At 41.2% G+C, this 14,785-nt stretch overlaps 1 protein-coding gene across 4 annotated transcripts in view; it reads right to left on the bottom strand.

Annotated features, from left to right (window-relative positions):
• ANKRD55 (ankyrin repeat domain 55) overlaps positions 1–14,785 on the bottom strand; it is a 534,677-nt gene that overhangs the window by 23,518 nt on the left and 496,374 nt on the right. For all 4 annotated transcript variants that reach the window (XM_086700691.1, XM_086700699.1, XM_086700710.1 and 1 more), the window contains one exon: positions 8,227–8,355. In XM_086700691.1, the coding sequence (XP_086556817.1) occupies positions 8,227–8,355 (129 nt within the window). The remainder of the gene's footprint in view (positions 1–8,226; positions 8,356–14,785) is intronic.

Genomic DNA, 14,785 nt, shown 5'->3' with positions numbered 1-14,785 from the left:
GAAGTAACAAACTGTACAGATCCTTTTCTTACGGAGCTCTGGAATTCTGCATTGAGTGGCCAGATGTGGATTGTGGATTTATTTGTTTTCTGTTGTATTTGTTTTGTTTCTGTCCATGGATAATCCATACAGTTGCCTTCATGTGCTCTGAAAACTGCTGGGAACTACCAAGTGCTAGTCATTTTCACTTTACACCTCGTGAGGGAGGGTTCATAAGAGGCTTTGTGTGATATAATTATTTATAAGAAATGTATATATAGTCATTCAGATAACCAAAATATATTTCTCAGATTCCTGAAAATGCTTCAGAACCATAAAGGTGAAATGAGTGTCTTGTTATTAATGAAGGTGACTTTTCGACCCCACCCAAGGGTGGGGCTGATAGCCAAGAGGACCAACCATGTGATTAGAGGGTTGGAACTGCCATTATCCCCACCCTAAAACCTCCAGAGAGGGGAGAGGGGCTAGAAGTAGAATCAGCTGAACGGCCCACGACTTAGTTAAATCATGACAATGTAATAATGCCTCAAAAACTTTTTTAGTTCTTTTTCAGAGCTTCCATGCTTGGGGAACCAGAAGGCTTCCATGTGCTACCAAGCCAGGCCTCAAGGTCCATGAGGATAGAAGTTCCTTTCTTTTGGACCTTACCCTATGTATCCCTTCAACTGGCTACTGACTCCTATGCTTTATCACATCCTTTAATAAAATGGTAAATGTTAGTGTTTCCCTGAGTTCTGTGAGCTGCTCTAGAAAATTAATCAAATCTGAGGAGGTCAGTGGAACTTCCAGTCTTTAGCTGGTAGATCAGAGGCACAGGTAACAGCCTGGGGCTTGAGATTGGCATCTGAGGGGCAGCCTTGTGGGACTGAACACTTAACCTTTGGAGTCTGATGCTATATCCAGAGATATCTGTCTGTCTGTCTGTCTGTCTCTCTCACAAAAATAAATAAACATTAAAAAAAGAATTTTGCTATAGGCAGATTTCTAAAAAACATTACAATATTCTTACTGTAGACCCTTTTTATTCTAGGTGACCTTCCAAAGAGTCTTTGTGGAAGATTTTGGACTAGTTTTTATTACCACATGTCTGGGGAATAAGCTCTATGGTGGCTTCTTCTTGGAGGGCACTCCAACCACCTTCCTTCTTTTGGAAGCAGTGGCATATTTGCATCACTTATCCCATGATGGTGATTAGATAAATCATCGCTAGGGTTGTAGATCATACAGCCCTCTTAAAGGTGAGAAGAACTAGCCCATCAGTTAAGCTAGAGCCAGATATGTCAGGCTGAGAATGAAGCTCCAAGGAAAGATCTACTCATCTACATGAGGTGAACATTTGAGAGTTGAGAGTCTAGGGCTAACCAGATTAAAAAAAAAAAAAAAGGTGCCTAACAGCCTAGCTTAAAGTCTGGAACTCTTTTCATGGTTAGCCCCTTTGGACCCAGGCTTTACTGCTTGGCCTGACTCCAGAGGCCACTATACGCCAAAGCCTGGGGCTGACTCTCCTGGAGAGCTAGTACAAGACAGAAATTGGAGGGATGGGGCATGAGGCATGGTGACCCTCAGCTGCTGAACTACTTCATTTCATAGGTTTTCTGATACTTTGGAAAACAAACAAACAAACAAACAAACAAACAAACAAACACAAAACACAAAACACAAAACACACACACCAAAAAACTATAGGAAAACAAACTACTATAGTATAGGAAGCAAAGAAACAAACAAAAAACAAAAAACAAAACTCCTTTCTTGCTCCGTTAGTGTATAGAAAGGGGTTAAATCCCACTTTTGTCTGATAAGATGAAGGTCTCCAGGATATCTCTACCCTGTCCTTGCTAAATGTTATGACTAGGGATCTTTCTGCTGAAATGAAGCCTAGCAGAGAGTAATACTCAATAAATATTTACTGAGCAACAGATAAATAAATGAGTAAAACAAGCCTTACAAGCTACAAGCAAAGCCAAACAGAATACCCATCCTTTTTAGCTTCTCTGTCTTCTCCTCATTGTCTTTCTTTTACTATTTCACTTGTGTTCACTCCTAGGTAAGTCCCTGTTATTTTCTCCTTTTACTGCATCCCTTCCTCACTATAACCAAGCACTGGGGAGCTGACACATGTGGCCACTTAAACTTAGGTTCCCCTTCAAGACTTCAGTTTCCTAAGCAGGTTGGCCTTTGCTCCCAGAATGATGGATTTTGCAAATATTTTCTTTGCTTACTTTGGGCTTAGTGGCTTTGTAGTCTTCCCGGGAGTCATATGGCCTGGGTGCCTACGTGGGCACTGGGTGTATCTGGTCAAATGACAACCTCCTTGTGCACTAGTTTCTTTACTCTTGAATTGAATAGTGGGATTACATGATTTACTTTGGTCCCTTGCAGCGCTGAGATTCTCTCACCTTAGGAATTAGACCCCACTGTTATATGACACTTATCCATTGTTATTCTGAATATATTTAGGGTAAAAGTATATTTATAAGACTTTGATTCAATCCAGAAGGCTGACCACAGGTCTTCACTACAGGAAGGAGGAGGATTCCATATTGGACCAACTGAACCAAACCAGTCTCAAGCACTAGAGGCTTACAGGTTATATTAAAGAGCTATTAGGGTGTGTGTGTGTGTGTGTGTGTGTGTGTGTGTGTGTGTGTGTGTGTGTGTATTTAATTTCCTTAGCCACATAACTACATACTGAATGAACAAACATGAAATAGTTGTTTTTATTATCATAATTCTTTTCTTTCTACCCTCCCTTGAAAAATGCACTGAAAGAAAAGTAATTCTGAGGAAGATTCCAAATAAACACATTTTCTAGTAAGCAGAGGAGGGAGCTAGTGGCAAGATTTGAGGGACAGTAGATACTTGCCACCTTCACTGACCAGCCATCATATCTATGCTAGAAATCCTACGATTAGAAAAACCTCCCTGGTATTAAGACTTTTACACTCCTGCAAGACTCAGTTAAGGTAACAAATGGTGTTCTAAAGAAAGAACCCAATAAGCCATTAATCTCATTGATTTGAGATGGGTAAGTTTATTGGACAGAATTCAGTGAAACCTCTTGGAGGACCTAAGATTCACAAAGATCTGTTCTGGGTCTTGAGACACATCTACCTGAATAAGGCACAATACCTTTAAGCACACAGTCTAGAAGGAAAGAATCAGGCATCCCATTGCCTACGCCACCAGTCCTAGATGTTTAAGAAAGCACTAGATGTGCAACTTGGAGGGAACAATTCTGGAAGGGAGCTTAATAAAGAAGGTGGCATTTAGTTAGGCCTTCAGGAATAAGAAAGAATATGTAGAAATTCTTCAAGTGGAAGGGATGATGTGGGGAGTGCAAGAAGGATTTCACCAAAAGAGAAGAACGTGATTAAGGTGGAGACAGCATGAATCTCTGGGAGTGGGTAGGGGGTGGGGAGTGGTTGTTCACAACAGTATGTGTTAGCCCAGGGAGTTTGTTCTGCACCAAAAAATGGAACTCTTTGAAGATTTTTAAGCCAAAGACCAACAGTGACCATAACTGTTTTGGTGGGATAACAGTTGTATTCATACATTCCTTTGGGATTTGTTGAAAGAGCACTTGGTGGCAATGTGAGAACAGAATGGAGAAGAAAAGGGCTGAAAGTAGGAATACAAATACTGAAACTGTTCAGGTGAAAGATGGTAGAAACCTGAGCTAAGGAAGTGATGGCAGGTGTACAAAATTGTCTCTACTTGCTCTTCCAGGCTTACCCTCCAAACTTTTTCCATCCTGCTCTTTACTTTTTAGCCTGTATGAATTGCATCAAATGGACTCCTTTGTTTTCCTGTTGGGTTTGGCCAATGAGTGGCACTGACAGGAGATGGGTGTAGGAGGACAGAGACTGAGGTGTTTATCATTCAGTTCTCTCCCTGCCAGGCCACAGTTTGTTCATTCCATCAAAGGCTACCTGTACTGTCCTGGGACCTCTCCTACAGCTCTAGCTTTTTCTGTCTTAGTAACCGCTCCCTTCCATGCCCTCTTAGGCCCAGATGCCCTAATAGCAATGTACTGTGGTATGGAAATAGCCTCTTCATGACTCTCTACCCAATTTATCCCATGCAAATGGGCTGTTTCCTGGTATAACCATGACCTATACAGTGGGGATAGAAAGTAGGTAACAGAGATGTGGGAAGAGAGGAGGTAGAATTGAGGAGTCTTGATAATGAAGGGACAGTGAAGGGAGATAAGAAAGGAGGGTTCATGGACCATGCAGAGGCCTTTTGGCTTGGGCTACCAGGAAGATGGGAGTGTGGCAGAGAGGAGAGATTACGGGTTAAGTTTGGACATGACCAGTTTGAAGTGTCTGGGAAATGATGTAGAGAGGCCCAGGAGAGCTAGAAATATGAGTCTAGAGTTCAAGACAGATGTCAGATGGAACTCACTGAAGGTTTTTAAACCAAGGACCAACAGGGACCATAACTGTTTTGGTGGGATAACAGTTGTATTCATACATTCCTTTGGGATTTGTAGAAAGAGCACTTGGTGGCAATGTGAGAACAGAATGGAGAAAAAAAGGGCTGAAAGTAGAAATACTGAAACTGGTGAGAATCTTCTGATGGGAATGTTAGCTGAAGCAACAGGCTTTCTGAGGAACAGAGTGAGAAAAAGACTGGGAACTGAATTTCTGCCTTGTAGAGGAGAGACACCCGTGTGGACTCCTGATAAATCGGTGTCCTCACATGCCCTGAAGGGACTGAGATGCCATCAAGAGAGACTGGATGGGGTCAGGGCCCTGCTCAGTGCTAACCAAGACAAAGGCAAGCAGCAGGGTCTCCTGGGAAGACAGGAGGGGCGAATGAGGGCAGTGGGCCCACAGGAGGGCACCACCAGTTACCAAGAGACCTTAGAGATGGGGCAGAAGCCCAATTCCAGATGACTTCATGGACCTAATGTTTCCAATCTTTCCTGCCTTGGTTAATCTGGGTCGAATACAGAGGCTTTATTATTTCAGAGTGCTATAGCTTTAAATGTGGTCTCATGTGGTCCAAGAGAAGAGCAGGAAGTTCAGGGAAAGGAATAAATGACAAAGGGAAATAGACTCATTCATGTGGAAAAACTGTAAATGGAGCACAATGCTGGTCCTGTACTATAAATTAACAAGAAGTCTAAAGTAGGCAAGTGTCATCGTGGTTTCAGCTGACATTTGGAATTACCCTTAGCCTTCTTTGCAGAGTAAAGGCCAGGACGCACCACTTCTGAATTCCACTGCTAACCACAAGGAGACAGAGGGTGCACGGTTTTCCCACAACTGTGATTCTTAACCTTTTGGGGGGTAGTCACTGATCCTCACTGAGGAAGTGAAGAAAGTCATGGATGCCTTCCTCAGAAAAAAGTATGCTAACATACACTCACACTCACACATAGCATATTTCATACAATTTTAAGGCTTTTAGAAGGAACCTGCCTTGTTAATCTTTTTACACCCAATGCCAGATACACGGTATGTGCTCAAGAAATATATATTAAGCAGTGGAGTCAATAAATGAGTGACACGTTATGCTTATACAAAATCATGGTCAAAAATGCAAATATCTTATATAGGAGTAGATAAGGTTTTAGTACCCATTAATATGAATTCATTTATTGTAGTGTTTTTGATGGGGTTTTGGAGTGATGGGGGTCTGGAGCCGACCAGAATTCCTGAGATGTCTTTGGTGCAAAAAAGTTATTAAAGCACAGGGACAGGACCTGTGGGCAGAAAGAGCTGCACTGGGGTTGTGAAGAGTGACTGGTTATATGCTCTGGAGTTGGGAGGATAAAGTCAAGAGGAAGTTTCTTAAAGGGATTTCCTTGTGCTAAAGAAGACTCACAGATTACTGAAGGTTTAGCTATTGTCAGGCTAAGGTTGTTTTTCCCTCTAGCAAATCATTATCAATAATAATAGCGAGTTCCTGGAGATTAGGCTACTGATAAGATTGCCTTTCTTCTTGTAATTTACTAAGATATTTGCAAACTGATGGAGACTCAGGTCCTTTGATCTCTATCAGTTCAACCATTTGTTCTCAGTCCTTTCCTTTGTTCTTGGTCAGCCAGCAGTGCCTGAGGAATATCACACATATTCCACCTGTGGGGGTGGGGGGAGGAGAGAGGGTTTGTGAGGTGTCAGCTTGCCTTATGCTCCCTCATCAGTTTTCAACCCTACGTGCATATTGCAGTCTGCTGGGATGAAGCAAAGCTTTAAAAAATATGGATGCCTGGGCTCTACTCCAGAAAAACTGACTGAAAATCTAAGGATGTGGGGCTTGGGTATCCAATATTGCTTAAAAGCTCTTCAGATGATTTTAAAGTGCAGACAGGACTGCAATCAATGTAGCAGGTTAAAAGCTATATCATCTAGTAGGGAGAAATAATATGATGATGTGGGTATGATAACTAAGCTGTTGTGGAAGAAATCAGGAACCATAATAAAAATGGTTATCTATTCCAATCACCTAGCACATTACATAGTGCTGTCATATGCACAATCTCATTCATACCCCGAAGATACACTGATAGTTAAACCAAGAAGGTATTGGTGATTTTCCTCAGATCAAAACCATGTCTGTCAATACAAACAGATTTTCTGACTTTTCATTTTGCCAAACTGCCTCTTAGAGGGTGAAAGCAAGGGTTCCCACCCCTGAAGAGTCCAAATTAGAAGATGTGGAGAGGGGGTCTGGGGACCTATAATTTTACAAGCATTGCTGATGATTCCATTGCACGTGCAGGACTAGAGCAGCAACTCTAAATTGGGGGTGGGGTGGAGGAAGTGGGAGCAGAGATGTGAACCCCATCAGAAATCTGTGGGATTAAAACTCAAGTGTGATGAGGATGAATACAGGAAATGCTTGATTTGGATACCACTTTCACATCAGTTGAGCATCAGCACACATGGTTGCCCAACCAGAGGACAGCACCCCGGGGGTCAGGGTGGGAGATTAGATACTGAAAGTATGTAGGTGGATGCTACAGGCAGGTGGGGATGACAAAATAAGTTTTGCTCACTTCACAGTTTTGCCCAGGGCTGGTGCTGGTACAGAGTAACTGAAGCCAGAGTTGGAGGGACAAAACCAGAGCAGTTTCCAAATCACTTCTGTTTGCCCCTTCCCTCAGGCCTGAAAGTGCCAGGTGCCCATCTCTGGTATGCTTGGCATGTGAAACAACTGAATGTAACCGCCATCAAGGCAGGCAGAAACTCCTCTTACAAGGATCCTGGCAGCAGTGTGGCAAGAGTGCCTTATTGAGCTGATGAAGATAAACAGTGGAGGTGTCTATGCTTGGGTATCATAAGACAGAAAAGGCTAGCAAGTTTGTTGAAATGATGCATACTACTGCTCTCCTCTGAAGGATGGAGGAAATGACTCTTAGTTGATCATTCCTCTTGCAAATAGAAAGCACGTCACTAAATGTTAGCCATGATCATTCTTTCACCTTAGTCTCACTCTCCCCCTCATTGGGCTATAGATTTCTTGGGCCTATTCTGATTTCTTCAGTCATGTGTACTGATATAGACGGCCTTTTGTGATCTTAGTCTCACTTTCCCCCTCATTGGGCTATAGATTTCTTGGGCCTATTCTGATTTCTTCAGTCATGTGTACTGATATAGACGGCCTTTTGTGATCATGAGGTAGCATTATAAGGCATGATTTTCATTGCTCAGGACAGAATTCAGGGTCATCTGGAATAACTCTGCTTTGGAGGATTTGGAAGGAAGAAGAGAGTTATGGTTCAAAGACTTTGAAGAGATTTTCCTAGTATATCTTTGAAGGTTTTTCCTGGTGTGCTGTGAGCTACTAAGAAAGCATGTGGATGGAGAGAGCAAGGGAGCAAGGGAGAGAAGTGTTATGTGTCTGTTTACATGTATGTGTGCATGTGTGTGTGTGCGTGTGTGTGTGTGTGTGTGTGTGTGTGTGTGTGTGTGTGTGTCTGTATATAACATCCAAAGCAGGCTGTCTTCCTCCTCTGTATCTTGGCGTGGTTTCTTCTCCACAAGTGATGCACTCACATCTTCCAAATGGACAGGTTTGCTGTTGCCCCTCTGGATATGAGGGATGGGAGGAGTGCAGAGAACCTTACTTGCTCTAGCACACTAATAACCTCCATATCACTGCAGTGGCTGCACCTTTGATAATTCCATCTTTCAGTTCTCACATACTCAGAGAACTGTTAACATTGCTTCACACCATCTAAACTTTAGACAAGTTTGCTGGCCAATTTCTCACCTGGACTGCCCAGTGCAAAGCTGTTTTAAAGTCTTTATCCACAAGAGTAGGGTCTGCTCCTTTCTTCAGCAGCATTTGGGTGTGTTGAGGCCGGTTATGGAAAGCTGCCCAGTGAAGTGGTGTCATTCCCTATAAAACCACAGTCAGAAAGGGGAGAGGTGAGCAGAGGCTATCAGGAAGGAAAATGTAACTCACATTGTCTCCTCAGGCCAAGGGCCATCACCACATAAGTTGGTTGCTGCCTGTCAGTTCATTCATTCCTTAAGCCATTCAATCAACAGATATTTACTGAGTTTCTGCTTTTTGCCAGGAAAATAAGTGTTGAAGATACTGTAGTGAATTAGATAAAGAAGATCCTTGCCCTCATGGGAATTGCAGTGTGGTAGAGGAAGACAGACAACAAATGCAAATGAGCAAAAGGATTTTCCAGATTGTGCAATGCTATCAAGACTGCAAATGGGGTACTGTGAGAGAGTAATTGTGGAGTTAGTGACTATTCTACATGGGCCTCTATGAGCTAGGCTGGGGAAAACAGAACAGCAAGCACCAAGCCACAGAGGCAACCACTTGTAACTGGGGTCACGCTAACCTGCCATATCCCACCACAAGGAATTTTACTGCAATATCTCCAGTGGCTACAACAGAGACTAGATAAATAGCTGTTGAATAAAAGAAGGAATGGAGTGGGAGAGATATCCATGTGAGATGAGTCTGGAGAGGGAGGCAAGGCTGATCCTGGGAATATGGGTTGGGGATACCAACTCTGAATAAAGCATTCACAGTTTATTCTAAAGTCACTGCAAAGACACTAAAGGGTTTTAAACCAATGTTGACATGATCTGACCTACATTGTTTAGAAGAAACCACTCTGTGGTAGCTTGGATGAACCTATATGGTGAATCCCAACTTCTTTTAGAGTTTAAGGTCACACACTTTAGTCATCATTTAATAATAAAATGAGCTTATGCTTGGAAATGGTAACCAAGAGGAACCAGTATTATTTGGGAGTGTACTGTGAAAAGATAGCCTCTTCTCCTTCCCCACACCTCTCAATTACACAAAATATATCTAAAATGACTCTAGATTAAGATGACTGGTAAAGGAGATAAAGGGTATGGGCATCTTTAAAGTTCTTTTTATAGTCATCTCTGCATATAAATAAAGCTATGAGTCTAATATTTATTGATCCAAAGACCTTTATGAATTCTTATGTATATTATTTCCCTTAATTCTCCAAACAACATTCTGAACTAAGTACTATGGGGAAATCTGCCATGTGTTCACCAAACTCTATTTCCTCTCCCTCCAAGCCACCACACTGGGTACATTCCCCAGCCTTCCAGCAGATGGATATAGCCATAAGACTGAGTCCTAATCATTGCAATGTGGACAAAAGGGGTGGCCTGCATAGAAAACAAAACCCACGTGGTCTTCCATACCTTCTCTCTTTCCTCATTCAACAAATGCAGAGGACAATGCTAAAGAAGATGCTAGAACCACATTTAATTATGAAGCCCAGAACCCTGACTGTTGAGGGGGAATAAGCCTACCTTGTTGACCAGTATTGGACTATGATTCTAAATAAATAAGCTTTTGTGGCAACTGAGTGGCTCAGTTGGTTAAGCGCCCATCTTCGGCTCAGGTCATGATCTCACATGAGCCCCAGGTAGGGCCTCTCTGCTGTCAGCACAGAGCATGCTTCGTATCCTCTGTTCCCCTCTCTCTCTGCCCGTCCACTCATTCTCTCTCTCTCTCCCTCTCAAAATAAATAAGTAAACTTAAAAAAAAAAAAGAAGTAAGATTTTACTGTATTAGGCCACTGAATTTTTGAGTTAATTGCTATAGCAGTTGACCAACGTTAACAGGTACCACTGTCCTTCTCATTTTATAGAAGAGGAAGCCCAGCTCTAGAGAAGTTCCCAAGTCTGTGAATGAACACGGAACTGAATCTAGGGTTTGAGGTTTGTGGGGAGCTGGGATTAGAATGTTAATCCCCTTGGGGCACCTGGGTGGCTCAGTTGGTTGAGCGTCTGACTTTGGCTCAGGTCATGATCTCACAGTTCATGAGTTCGAGCCCCGTGTCGGGCTCTGTTCTGACCGCTCAGAGGCTGGAGCCTGCTTCAGATTCTGTGCCTCCCTCTCTCTGCCCCTTCTCTGCTCATGCTCTGTCTCTCAAAAATGAATAAAAGTTAAAAAAAATTAAAAAAAAATGTTAATCTCCTTGACCAGGTTGAAAATTCTAAATCATTATATTACAGTTTGCTTTCAAGCTATAGGTGACATACAAGTGAGTCTCCCGGTATATTCTTGAGGATATTTTAAGAAATTGGTTCCATATGGAAAAGAATGCTGATACTAAAGCAGTGGAACTTCTTGTTATTATTCTGACAGCTGAATATTTGCTTGGGATTTAGAATAACTCAATGCATTTCAAAAAGCCCTCTTCATTATAAAATTGACCCACTGGAACCAGAAATCTGGACTCAAGGGAATCAGATTATTCTTATTATGCATGGATTTCCCCTTCCCAGTGCTGATTCCTTTTTGCTTCAGAGTCATTGGCTTCATCATGAAGGGCTATCAGTATCCAGCGTTAAAAGACATCAAAGGAAATTTTAAGTCACTCGAGTGTAAACTTCATTAGGGTAGGTCCTTATCCAATGTCTCAATACCTGGAGCTTAGAACAGTGTCAGGAACAGTGTAGATTGTAAGTAGTCAGTAGTTACTTAAAATGGATATCTTAACAGTCCTTGATTGAATTTTTTGCTTTTGTAATATCTAGCTTTGCTTTTAAAAATTATATACATTTTTAAAAAGGCAAAACACTTCTCCTTTACAGAAAATGAACTTTTCTGATATGGTCATTGTTACTAACTCTTCGACTGAAACCTGGTAGAATTTTTGATGAGTTCTCCAAAAGGTAGATGGCAATCACTGTGTGTATATGAGAACTCTGTGTGAAATGTGGTTATGAATTAAATTGTGATCATGCACTGCTAATCATTATCTCCTAAACAGAACTGCTAAGCTTCAAGAGTTATTTCCTTAAAACAACACCACCCCCCTGCCAAAAAACCCTTAAAAGCCCAACTTCTGCATGTTTTGGTAGAGTGAATGGGGTGGGGAGGAGCATTACCATTTTTTATATACCTACTTCCTGTCAAGAAATGTATATATATATATTACCTCATTGAATATTTATATACATATGTAATCCTAAGAGGTAGGTATTTTTAGGCCCAGTTTACATTTGAGGAACCCAAAACACCGGTTAAGTAATTTGCCTAAGGCCATGGGCACATGCCATAGTTGGGATTCAAATCCAGGTCTCTCCAACACTGCAGAATAACATTCTTTACACACATCATGCAGGTAGGCTTTCATTTTGGAAATGAGGTCAAATGTTGGAAATTCTTTTCTTTGTGATTTTAACACCATTCAGGGTCTTCTAATTTTCTGGAATGGTGGTTTTCATTAGAGTACATGTTGCCATCCTATATTATTTGTTTCATTTGGCATTGCCCCTAGGCTCTTACTAAATACACAGCTGGCAAGGATTTATTTTTGTAAGGTATTGAACTATGTATTTTCTCCCACCCCCTTCCCCCACCCTAGAATTTGGTGATCATCTGAATGACTCTAAATCAAGACTTTAATCATTCCATTCCCTCTTGAAATAACAATTACACACACACACACACACACACACACACACACACACACTGTTTATATCACAGTATATAACATTCGGTTAAGTCAAGGGAACTTTTCTGTTGCTATTTTTTTCAACTGGGCTAATGAGAAATAAAAGTAAATCCTCTCATAGTAATAAGAAAACCAAAACTTTCAAAATCAGCTTCAGTGCAGCCACTGGTATTGCACAACATACTTCGTTTAGGAAAGTATACTTTTTTCTTACAACTGCCTCCTTCTCTTTCCTCCAGCTTCTGTTGAGCCAGCAGGCATCAGAGTTGTGTTATGTTAAGACTGGTGGCCATTTAAGGGGTTGACTTCAGTCTCAGAGGTTGGTGTCCGCACTGAGTGGTGACAGGTCATGGTTCAGCTGTAATGCACTTAAAGGCAGAGGCCGTGGCTTATTTGATGTGGTATGCCCATAGCACCAAGCACACAGTAAGTGTTCAAGAAATATCCACAGGAAGAATTAGTGGATTACTGGTTATCAAGGCTCCCTTGGACTCATGGAAAGCATAAAACACCAGGGTCTGTTGAATGCAAGCCAGCCATTTGTGTCCAAACTATGGAGACCTTTTCTACCAGCTGCTTTCTGGAATTTCACTGAGGACTCAATGGGGCCTTGGAAGCATCTAGGAGCTGAAAAGCTAGGAGTCACTTGTAGACATGTTGCAACAAATGCCCAGATGGCCCTGGCGACAGGAGAACCCCACTTTCTTGGAAAACAGAAAGTCTTGGCTCAATGGCTGAAAAGTAACTCATATTCAGTCATGAGCACAGCTCTCCAGAATGCTTTGAAGGGAAATGTTAAGTTTTAGTTGGCTTAGAATCCATTCTGAGACTGCTGATAGGATTGAATGAATGTCCTAACTGTTGGATGGTAGCAGGGTTGCTTTGGAGCAGTGCTGTTATGAAGATGAGTAATTCTGTGCCTTGAGCCTGTATCACTGAAATTTTATTTAAGGGCTTACAAGTCCTAACAGTGTCTCAGAACTTTTTTTTTTTTTTTTTCCAAAACCACCATAACTTCTGTGTTTTCTGAACCAGAAATCTGATTAAGTACTCAGGATTGCACCTTTAGACTGAGTCTAGCAGACATTGAAAGGCACAGAGAGAGAAATGTGTGATGTGACCCGGTGCTTGCCATATCCCTCATCTTGGTGCCCTGGGGGGGGTAAAATTATAGCAAGTGCTGAGGAGTCAGCCAAACAATTCTAGATCCTTCAGGGGATCTAGATCTTCCAAAGGATCTAGAATTTCACAGAAGTCCAGCTTGGCTCGGGGTGACATTTTAAAATTCACGTACTATTAATTTCCCAATCACATATGACTACTCCTCACAAAAGTTGTTTCCTGTAGACAAAAAAATAGGAATAAATGCATCAATCATTCCTACTTTTTGTCTATAGGAGACAACAATAACTTTTGTGTACTTTAAAAGATTAAAAAAAAAAATAGATGGTTGTAAGTACAGGAATGAAAGTCATTTTCTTCAATTTTTATTTTGAAAACATTTTATAATTATAGTTCACAAAGATTAGTAAATTATTTCATTGTCTTTGTTTTAGAGTTTTCTTTTTTTTTTAATTTTTTAAAGGTTTATTTATTTTTGAGAGAGAGAGCATGAGTCGGGGGGGGGGGAGGTGCAGAGAGAGAAGGAGACACAGAATCTGAGGCAGGATTCAGGCTCCAAGCTGTCAGCACAGAGCCCAATGCTGGGCTCAAACTCAAAACTGAGATGGTTACCTGAGCCAAAGTCAGACAATTAACCCACTGAGCCACCAAGGTGCCTCTAGAATTTTCTAATCTGGATAAGTAGTGCACATCATAATAGCCACAGATTATAAGTGATAACTAAAAATAATTAGATGTTGGGTTTCAGGACAGTAGGAATGGCTACTAGTGATATTCTTCAAAAACAGTCACTTTTTCCCTTTAATAATGACAAAATGTTTCCAATAAAAATACAAAAACCTTCAGGATGGAAGTTTTTATAATTTAAATGAGGCATTAACACAAGAGAAGCAACATAGATTAATTTAAGTCATGGAAATAAAGAGCAAATTCCAACAAGAGCAAACTTATAAAACAAAGCCTTTAGGGGTGCCTGGGTGGCTCAGTCGGTTGGGCTTCCGACTTCAGCCAAGGTCATGATCTTGTGCTTTGTGGGTTCGAGCCTCATATGGGGCTCTGTGCTGACAGCTCAGAGCCTGGAGCCTGCTTCAGATTCTGTGTCTTCCTCTCTGCCCCTCCCCTGCTTGCACTCTGTCTGTCTCCAAAACTAAACATTCAAAAAATTTTTCAAAAGCAAAACAAAACAAAGCCTTGAGAACAGAGACCTAAGTTGTTATATTTATTTTTTCAAATAAACAGAGCATCTACATTCTGCACTAAATTGTGACCTATTAGAGCAGGAATCAAGCCTATATGAGACAAGGTAGGAACTTAAATATTTTTGAGCGAATAAAATGACCATTTTCCCATTCTAAGCAGATCACCTTGGGAGGCCTATAATTATTCCACTTGTTGATCAAAATGTTTTTGGGAGATTTTTTTTTTTTTTTTGGAATTACCACCATAACAGGGGTTCTATCCATGGATAGGAATCAGGCTTAGATCAGAGAAATAAATTACATCTTTACTGGCATTAACTTCAAATTGAAATTCACCATCTTATTTAAATATGAATATAGGCAACAAGCCACAGTACTGTTAACACAATACCTGTGACTTGGCCAAAAATACAAATCACAGATACTTTTGTATTGCATTAGTTAGTGCAGATATCTCAAAATATGTTTTGTATGTATCCCTAGTACAGTAGTTATTGGTTCTACCACTAAATCTTAATAAATGCATTAACAA

Source organism: Puma concolor, chromosome A1 (assembly GCF_028749965.1).
Source record: "Puma concolor isolate L17-30 chromosome A1, mPumCon1.1.hap2, whole genome shotgun sequence".
Taxonomy (NCBI): Eukaryota; Metazoa; Chordata; class Mammalia; order Carnivora; family Felidae; genus Puma; species Puma concolor.
The sequence above is the reverse complement of the archived record's forward strand: the minus strand, read 5'-3'. Positions and strand labels throughout refer to the sequence as shown.